Below are 10149 nucleotides of genomic sequence, written 5' to 3'. Positions count from 1 at the left end.
GTCTGGACTCCGGACTGGTCTCTGGTCTAGATCCTGGTCTGGACTCCGGACTGGTCTCTGGTCTGGACTCTGGACTGGTCTCTGGTCTAGATCCTGGTCTGGACTCCAGACTGGTCTCTGGTCTAGATCCTGGTCTGGACCCTGCTCTGGACTCCGGACTGGTCTCTGGTCTAGATCCTGGTCTGGACTCCAGACTGGTCTCTGGTCTAGATCCTGGTCTGGACTCCTTACTGGTCTCTGGTCTAGATCCTGGTCTGGACTCCGGACTGGTCTCTGGTCTAGATCCTGGTCTGGACTCCAGACTGGTCTCTGGTCTAGATCCTGGTCTGGACTCCGGACTGGTCTCTGGTCTAGATCCTGGTCTGGACTCCCGAGTGGTCTCTGGTCTAGATCCTGGTCTGGACTCCCGAGTGGTCTCTGGTCTAGATCCTAGTCTGGACCCTGGTCTGGACTCCGGACTGGTCTCTGGTCTAGATCCTAGTCTGGACCCTGGTCTGGACTCCAGACTGGTCTCTAGTCTAGATCCTGGTCTGGACCCTGGTCTGGACTCCAGACTGGTCTCTGGTCTGGACCCTGGTCTGGACTCCAAAATGGTCTCTGGTCTAGATCCTGGTCTGGACTCCGGACTGGTCTCTGGTCTAGATCCTAGTCTGGACTCTGGACTGGTCTCTGGTCTAGATCCTGGTCTGGACTCCGGACTGGTCTCTGGTCTAGATCTTGGTCTGGACTCCGGACTGGTCTCTGGTCTAGATCCTGGTCTGGACTCCGGACTGGTCTCTGGTCTAGATCCTGGTCTGGACTCCAGACTGGTCTCTGGTCTAGATCCTGGTCTGGACTCCGGACTGGTCTCTGGTCTAGATCCTATTCTGGACCCTGGTCTGGACTCCAGACTGGTCTCTGGTCTAGATCCTGGTCTGGACTCCGGACTGGTCTCTGGTCTAGATCCTGGTCTGGACTCCGGACTGGTCTCTGGTCTAGATCCTGGTCTGGACTCTGGACTGGTCTCTGGTCTAGATCCTGGTCTGAACCCTGCTCTGGACTCCCGACTGGTCTCTGGTCTAGATCCTGGTCTGGACCCTGGTCTGGACTCTGGACTGGTCTCTGGTCTAGATCCTGGTCTGGACCCCGGACTGGTCTCTGGTCTAGATCCTGGTTTGGACTCTTGACTGGTCTCTGGTCTAGATCCTAGTCTGGACCCTGGTCTGGACTCCTGACTGGTCTCTGGTCTAGATCCTGGTCTGGACCCTGGTCTGCACTCCAGACTGGTCTCTGGTCTAGATCCTGGTCTGGACTCCGGACTGGTCTCTGGTCTAGATCCTGGTCTGGACTCCAGACTGGTCTCTGGTCTAGTTCCTGATCTGGACCCTGGTCTGGACTCCAAAATGGTCTCTGGTCTAGATCCTGGTCTGGACTCCGGACTGGTCTCTGGTCTAGATCCTGGTCTGGACTCCAGACTGGTCTCTGGTCTAGATCCTGGTCTGGACTCCAGACTGGTCTCTGGTCTAGATCCTGGTCTGGACTCCGGACTGGTCTCTGGTCTAGATCCTAGTCTGGACTCCAGACTGGTCTCTGGTCTAAATCCTGGTCTGGACTCCGGACTGGTCTCTGGTCTAGATCCTGGTCTGGACTCCAGACTGGTCTCTGGTCTAGATCCTGGTCTGGACTCCAGACTGGTCTCTGGTCTAGATCCTGGTCTGGACTCCAGACTGGTCTCTGGTCTAGATCCTGGTCTGGACCCTGGTCTGGACTCCGGACTGGTCTCTGGTCTAGATCCTAGTCTGGACTCCAGACTGGTCTCTGGTCTAGATCCTGGTCTGGACTCCAGACTGGTCTCTGGTCTAGATCCTGGTCTGGACTCCGGACTGGTCTCTGGTCTAGATCCTGGTCTGGACTCTGGACTGGTCTCTGGTCTAGATCCTGGTCTGAACCCTGCTCTGGACTCCCGACTGGTCTCTGGTCTAGATCCTGGTCTGGACCCCGGACTGGTCTCTGGTCTAGATCCTGGTTTGGACTCTTGACTGGTCTCTGGTCTAGATCCTAGTCTGGACCCTGGTCTGGACTCCTGACTGGTCTCTGGTCTAGATCCTGGTCTGGACCCTGGTCTGCACTCCAGACTGGTCTCTGGTCTAGATCCTGGTCTGGACTCCGGACTGGTCTCTGGTCTAGATCCTGGTCTGGACCCTGGTCTGGACTCCAGACTGGTCTCTGGTCTAGTTCCTGATCTGGACCCTGGTCTGGACTCCAAAATGGTCTCTGGTCTAGATCCTGGTCTGGACTCCGGACTGGTCTCTGGTCTAGATCCTGGTCTGGACTCCAGACTGGTCTCTGGTCTAGATCCTGGTCTGGACTCCAGACTGGTCTCTGGTCTAGATCCTGGTTTGGACCCTGGTCTGGACTCCGGACTGGTCTCTGGTCTAGATCCTAGTCTGGACTCCAGACTGGTCTCTGGTCTAAATCCTGGTCTGGACTCCGGACTGGTCTCTGGTCTAGATCCTGGTCTGGACTCCAGACTGGTCTCTGGTCTAGATCCTGGTCTGCACTCCAGACTGGTCTCTGGTCTAGATCCTGGTCTGGACTCCTGACTGGTCTCTGGTCTAGATCCTGGTCTGGACCCTGGTCTGGACTCCGGACTGGTCTCTGGTCTAGATCCTAGTCTGGACTCCAGACTGGTCTCTGGTCTAGATCCTGGTCTGGACTCCAGACTGGTCTCTGGTCTAGATCCTGGTCTGGACTCCAGACTGGTCTCTAGTCTAGATCCTGGTCTGGACTCCGGACTGGTCTCTGGTCTAAATCCTGGTCTGGACTCCGGACTGGTCTCTGGTCTAGATCCTAGTCTGGACTCCAGACTGGTCTCTGGTCTAGATCCTGGTCTGGACTCCAGACTGGTCTCTGGTCTAGATCCTGGTCTGGACTCCAGACTGGTCTCTGGTCTAGATCCTGGTCTGGACCCTGGTCTGGACTTCAAAATGGTCTCTGGTCTAGATCCTGGTCTGGACTCCAGACTGGTCTCTGGTCTAGATCCTGGTCTGGACTCCGGACTGGTCTCTGGTCTAGATCCTAGTCTAGATCCTGGTCTGGACTCCAGGCTGGTCTCTGGTCTAGATCCTGGTCTGGACCCTGGTCTGGACTTCAAAATGGTCTCTGGTCTAGATCCTGGTCTGGACCCTGGTCTGGACTTCAAAATGGTCTCTGGTCTAGATCCTGGTCTGGACTCCAGACTGGTCTCTGGTCTAGATCCTGGTCTGGACTCCGGACTGGTCTCTGGTCTAGATCCTAGTCTGGACCCTGGTCTGGACTAGCTGACCTCAGAGAAGTGGGAAAACCGGTCTGCAGGAGGTTCTTTCTCCGGAGCCACAAAGTGGTTTTAAAAAGCCGGACAGCTTCATTTCCAGACGACATGTTGATATAAAATGAAAAAAACTTGCAGTTGATCAGAAAAACCCGCGTTCAGCCTCTTCTTTTAAAAAACATCAACATTCATATTAATCAGAGACAACTAAACACATCCAATCATCAGTAAGGTCTCCAGACAGGCTCCTCCCCTCTCATGGAAAGACACGCCCCATCTATATAATTGGTCAGAGCTGTGATGACGTTCCGGTCCTCCCCCGCGGTTTGGAGGGGTTGGTTCGGTCCGTAGTAGAAGCTGCTAGGCTGGAAGGAACCACCGTGGCTCAGCGGAGGGGGGGCAGGGGGAGGAGACGACAGGTAGGAGCAGCTCGGAGGAGGCTGGGTGGAGTACGGGAGAACAGGCAGGTGGTGCATTCTAGGTGATGGAGTGAATGGTGATGTAAGCGGGGTCATGTGACCCAAATAAGACGGCTCATTGGTCCACAAAGAGGAGGACAAAGACCTGCAGTCTGAAGAGAAGCAAACGTCATGAATGGATTGATTGTCCTGAGATTCTTCTAGAAAATTCCCCAGTAAAATTCTAAAGTCATTATTCCCACAATGCTGCCGAGGCGCCACAGACCATGATACTCCCTCCACCGTGCCTGACCATAGAGGTTTTTTTGACTAACACACCCACAGAAAGTCCTGTTGAACAGCTTTGTGGGGTCCTGGTGCCGTTTACAGTCCGTCAGATTGTCCCATAAAACAGTTTGGTTCTTATAAAGTTTGAACTTGGTGTCATTTTCATCTCAAAAGACGACTGAAAAGCAGGTGATTTACCTGATCGGCTCCGTGTTCGTCTAATGTTTGAGTCATTTAAGATGTTAAATATTCAGCTGGTCAGAAATCTTCATTCAAGCAGCTCTGCCAGTACGCTGAGAGATTTCAGGGTGGCGTCTGCGGACAGTAGCATGTGCTACCTGTGGTACTGAACATAGTACTGCAGGAGGTAAAATATCTTCCTGTGGTACTGAATGAAGTACCGCAGTACTGTGCACTGTGTTCAGCTTCGGTTCCTGCAGAGAAGATGCAGAACGACGGGAAGGTTGGATCCTCTGAAGTTCTACTTAACATCACGTTTTCTAATCAGTAACTTTTGTAGAAAATATCAGTGGAAAGTTTTTCCCTCCAACCTGAACTGATATTGTGTTAAATAAAGACACAAATAATGTGTATTTTGTTCATTTTGGATCTTTGTGTCCTGAAATTTAGTTATTCCACAAGACTGTAAATTAACTGAAGCTATGAAAAGCAACTCATGTTCAGTTTGTGCTCAAAGACAACTGTCTGGTTTAGAGTCACTTCAGACTCATTTGGGGCGACGTAAATGAACCTGAACGGAGTCTGAAGCAGTTCCGTCATGTTTTCTAATTTAAAGCACATCATGTTTGACTACATTTCAGTTTAAAACACATTTTTACTCCACTGGAGCTGCAGAAGAAGAGGACTTCTTGTACCTGCTGAGGCTGCGCTGCTGCAGCTGGAGCTGGAAGGCCTGAACACTCCTGGCTTCAGGTCCTTCTGTCTCTGTCCTGAGACGATATCAGGTGGGAAGAAAGTAGAAGTTTGTCTCATCACAGCTCTGATAATCCGCCTCAAACATCAGCATTATTCTGGCTTCTAGTTACTCACGTCTCGGCAGCCGAGGTCCATCCACAGTGATCTTGATGGCTCGGTGCAGGGTGGCGATCTGAGGTGGCGAGGTCATCACGTTTATTGACAGGGTAAAACTCTTCCCTGAGAAAAGCAACATGATGCACATAGATATTGATTCGGCGATATGCTTTTGTCCCGATTCAATTCTGATTTTTTAAGTGCCTATTTGATTTAAACTGCAATTCTCACTAATCTTCAGTATTGCTTATTTTAGTAGACTAAAAAAAATGTACAAAACTTTTTTTGCTAGTTATTTTTCTTGATTTAAATGAGGAAAATAACAACACAACAGCCATGCCATCATTCTGCTGCTATAATGCCCAAGAATACACGTAAAAATATCAATAAAAACAATAAAAATGACCAAAGTTTTACAATGGATTATTTGTATTTGAAAAAAAAAAAAAAAAAAAAAAAATTTTAACAACAAAATTTTTTTTTAAAACTTTAAAGCTAGAAATCCAGATAATTGATTTTTTTTAGATTTAATTTGCCACCTCTCATAATTATATAGAAAAAATTTGAAGAAAAATTCTGGTCCATGAAGGTTTTTGGGGATTTTTCTGATTCCTGGAGGGACTCATTTATGCAGCTCAAAGCAGACGATTATCTTAAAGTTCTTGTCTGTTTATATTATTTATATGACTGTGAAGAACTTTAAATCAGATAAAAATGTCAGTTCTGTTAATAGTGTGGCAGCAGAGTTTACCTCTGCCGCTGCGACCGATGAAGCGGAGGTCATTGAAGTGAGCATAACCTTGCTTCATCGTTGTTGTGGCGTTGCGTAGCTCAGCACTACTGTTGTCATCATTGCCCGCCATCACTGTAACAACCACGCCATCTGGCACGTCGTTGCCAAGAGCAACCACCTGGAAAGAGTTCAAAGATTTGCAACATTTTGAAGCGTTTTGTCATGGTTGAGCTGAGAACGAATGTTTTGAAGGACAGCTTGCTCACAGTGAAGGATCTTGGCAGGGTCTTGTTGCATCTCCAGTGTTGAGGCAGGCTGCTGCAGAGGAAGTTTGGGCTGTCGGTCTGCACCAGGCCTCTGGTTGGCGCTGCGCTGCGATGGTGGAAAAGTCTCGACTCCTGCTCATCGAACTGGCGGTTGGATGGAGTCGCCGCCAACCTACATTTCCCCACTGAGTCTGACACAGAGCAGACAATGAGATCCTTTTTTTTTTTTTTTTTTTTTTTAAATCTAAATTAGTTTATATTTCATTTCTGAAATCCCCTTTATTTATTTAGACCCTTTAAAGAACCTCAAAGATTCTTAAAATTCTTTACTTCAGTGTTTATTTGGATGAAAATTAAAGAATCAAAAGAATCTAAAACCCAAGAAAAGCAAAAGAAGGCTGACCAAAGTGTTGCACTGAATGAAAAAGGAACAGAATAATCAACAAATAAAATACATTACAAGTAAAAATAACTAAAACTCTCACATAAGGAATAAAAAATTTGGTTTTTGAACATGATTTAAAAGCAGCCAAAGAAAAATTCAGTTTATCATGTAAAATCAGATCATGCTACAGTCTTGGAGCCACATGGATAACATAGAAGCCACCTCTTGATCTTTATTATAACTTTAGAAGCATCTGGTCATCCGACATGAGGTTGCTTGAGGGTGAGGACACATACAGGGAATAAATATCGCAGCGCACGACCTTTTAGAGACTTAAAGTCCAACAAATAAATTAAAGTGTAAAAATGAGTTTTGATTAAAATGAATATAGTGATTAAATCGACTGAAAATGTGATTGAGTTCATTACATGCACATAAAACCATGAGGAGGCCTGACAAAACTTTAGTCCCTACAGATAAGGTTGCAAGATGTCACATAGGCAAGGAAGGCTTAGTCGTACAACATATTTCATGTAAAAAAATATTCAAAGTACTTTACATAAAACATTAAAAGCAATACAAGACATTAAATAATGACTAATAAATGAAATGATTAAAACTAGATAAGCTAAAAGTTATCATTCAGATTTAATGCATATACTTGAGTAAAGACATGCTTTTAACATGGATTTTAAAGTATGAATGAAAGTTTCATCTCCACTGGCAGTAGGGTTCTCACCTACTGATGCAAATGCAAAAAGTCAAGTGCATCAGATTTTGTGATATCAGAATGTGTCTATAATGTACTACAACTTTTCCAGGTATACCTAATTTGACTCTTTTGAAACTTTTGATTTGACATGAACGACTATTTAATACATAAGTATTTATATATATATATATATATAGTATTTATGGCAAATATCTCACTTGTATCTAGCGATAAAAAAATAATTGTAATACACATAATAAATAACTAATAAATTGATTAAAGTATTTAATAGTTTCTTTTTAAGGAAGGAATAAAACTACATCTACCAGAATTCCGCGCTCCCCGTGCCTACGTCATCACGCTGCGCAGAAAGCCCAACCAACAGGAAAAACACAAACAGACGTTTATTTGATAAACTCCGGTGAGATTCGGCACTTTCTCTCTTTCTTCTTCTTGTCTTCGCCTCTGTTCTGCCCTTCCTCCTGCACTCGTTTCTCCTCATCCTCTCTATATTGTGTTTTATTGACCGCAGAGTTTGAATAGGAAATCATTCAGATTTGCAGCCGGACGGGAAGCCGCTGCGGTCACACCACCTGTCCCTCCGCGAGCTGCACGGTGTGTTTACTCTCCTCACCTCTTCTGCTATGTTGTTGTTTCAAGGCTTTGCTCGGAGTTTAGTTGTTTTGGTAAAGTGACCAGAAAAAACCCACATGAAGTCTAAACAAAAAGCCGCAAAGTGAGGCGTTCAAAGTTTGTGGGACAAAACTAAAGTCACCAGACTGCAATGTGTTTTTCTTTTTTAGTCCTAAAAGTTACTCAGAATGAGTTGGAACTTTTAAGGAGAGACAAAATTATATAAAAGACTATATCACTAAGGAATTTTTGGGCCAATGAAAGACAATGGCATAGACCCCACCACTTGGATCGCAAGTTCTAGATTTTTTTCCCCTTCAATTGCTTGAAGCTGAATTTTAAAAAAAAAAGAAAAAAAAAGGGAATAATAAAGATATAGGGCTGTGTTTAACCCTTTATGGGACATGTGACTATTTTTGATCACTTTGTTTCCTTTCATATTCAGCTTGAAATTCTTTTTTCTTGTAATGTACCAACAGAATGGAGGTCTTGGTTCATACCAGAAGGACAATTTTAGGTTAAAATTTCTAATTTGAAGGTATTTCACTGAGGGCCCTATGAAGGGTTAAATCACAATGCAGACATCTAACTAGGTTATTTTGATATAATCAGTTTATATTACTGCTATATTTTACAACAACCTTTGAAAAAAGTATTTCTTATTTTTAATGAAGGTTTAATTATTTTCCTTATATAGTTTGTACATCTTTTTGGGCCCTTATCAAGTCATCGGGCCCTGAGAATCTTGCTAACTCCCCCCCCATATGGCACCTCTGTTTGCGGGACAAAACTAGTCACGAGACTGCAACGCTGTTTTTTTGTCCTAGAAGTTACTCAGAATGAGGTGGAACTTTTAAGGAGAGACAAAGTTATATAGAAGACTATATCACTAAGCATTATGCATTTTAAAACTAATTTTCTGCCTATAAAACAGTAATTTTCTTCTCGAAGCGACTTTGATGTCAAATATGAAACCATTTTACAGCTTTTAAACAAAAGCTTTTTGTCTTCCTGTCACTGCTAACAGGAAGGAAAATGTTTCATGTCTCTAAAAGCCAGGTGTTAAGATTTATGTGTGAGATTACTTTTGGTCTTCAATGATGAATGTTGTGCTTGGGAAAAAAGCTGATTTGGGTTCTGTGTATTTCAGGAGATTGGACATATATATTTATTCATGATGTTTAGTATTATTCAGTATCCTGATAAATGGTATAATCATAAAGCAGGCAGGAAAAGAGAAAAAGTTGCACATTTAGCTGTGATCGATGCGCTACAAACTTTCCCTTCGTAATTTGGCTCCATTTGGTTTCTTTATCTTTGTAACGAACAGACGATGGCTGGCTCTGCTGCCTCCAGTTCTAAAGACCGTCCAGCCTCCAGGACCAGTTTCATCCCAGAGCTACAGAGCATGATGTAAGACACACACACACACACACACACACACACACACACACACACACACGGAGACATAAATATACATGATAAATAAAAATCTCACCCCAGTACAGCATGGGACTGCTGCTGCTGAACAGACTGTTTGAAGCCATTAAACCTGTTTAACAAACGACACAAACACGCGTGTTGGTGGATGGAAGCGCTGATTGATATAAATTTACACATTTATTTTGATTGATTGTTATAAAACTTTTTTCACTTCTCAAACTTTTATCTCTTTTTATTATCGACTGAGTGAGATTAAAAACAATAAAACAGTAAAACATCAGTTTCATCCCATTTTCAGATTTTTCTTTGTAGTCGCTGGTGTTAAAAAAACGTGTCGTAGATCAGAGTATTCCAGTAACAAAGCACATAGCGAGGATAAAACTGACTTTAAAATGATTTGTTTTTAACTTTTAATATTTTAGCATTAAACCATAAATTGGAAGATGAGGCAATAATAAAACGTTTTTTAGAGGAAAGATGAAAAACATTGTAAACTTTCATATTTACTTATAGAAATTATTATTAAAAAAGAAGTGTAAAAGTGTTCAACCTTCTTTATTGCTTCAGTGAAAGTTATTCTAGTTTCCAACAGAATGGATCCCTGGTTTGGGAGGAAAAGATGCAGGTGTGAGGTACTCACCTTGAGCTGTGTGCAGGCTGCACAAGTTGCTGTTGGTGGTCAGAGGCTGAAACCCAACTAAACCCCAAAACCTGAAACCAGCGTTCTGTCTGAAAGGCTGAGGCCAACCTGCCCACAACCCCAAACCAGAGCTGCTCTCACCTGTATGACTGATGGCTGCAGACAGCCAATCACAGCGCAGGTACAGAAGGGAAGGCGGTGCCTGCGCGGTGTGTGTGCTTGTGATGTGGAAAAAGAAGAAAGAGATGCAGAGAATGGACGAGATGGGAGAAGGAAAGAGCTGGAGGATGTGGGTTTGGCTTAGTTTGCCCTCATGGAAGTGGTCTCTGG

At 44.6% G+C, this 10149-nt stretch overlaps 2 protein-coding genes across 3 annotated transcripts in view; one reads left to right on the top strand and one right to left on the bottom strand.

Moving 5' to 3' along the window:
* Positions 1 to 3513: 3513 nt before the first annotated feature.
* On the bottom strand, positions 3514 to 7654 carry runx2a (RUNX family transcription factor 2a; the record flags this gene model as incomplete). Its single annotated transcript, XM_079248848.1, has 6 exons — positions 3514 to 3860; positions 4851 to 4925; positions 5026 to 5130; positions 5759 to 5918; positions 6007 to 6178; positions 7539 to 7654. 6 exons carry the CDS (start codon positions 7652 to 7654, stop codon positions 3514 to 3516), a joined length of 975 nt encoding a protein of 324 aa, XP_079104974.1.
* supt3h (SPT3 homolog, SAGA and STAGA complex component) overlaps positions 7488 to 10149 on the top strand; it is a 7468-nt gene continuing 4806 nt past the window's right edge. The window contains exons 1-3 of one of the 2 annotated variants that reach the window (XM_079249362.1): positions 7488 to 7524; positions 7636 to 7718; positions 9067 to 9149. In XM_079249362.1, the coding sequence (XP_079105488.1) occupies positions 9070 to 9149 (80 nt within the window). In that variant the 5' untranslated portion in view covers positions 7488 to 7524; positions 7636 to 7718; positions 9067 to 9069. The remainder of the gene's footprint in view (positions 7525 to 7635; positions 7719 to 9066; positions 9150 to 10149) is intronic. The other variant, XM_079249363.1, reaches the window with a different exon arrangement.

Source organism: Telmatherina bonti, assembly GCF_933228915.1.
Source record: "Telmatherina bonti genome assembly, chromosome: 11".
Taxonomy (NCBI): domain Eukaryota; kingdom Metazoa; phylum Chordata; class Actinopteri; order Atheriniformes; family Telmatherinidae; genus Telmatherina; species Telmatherina bonti.
Note: the sequence above shows the minus strand (reverse complement) of the source record. Positions and strands in the feature narration are given on the sequence as shown.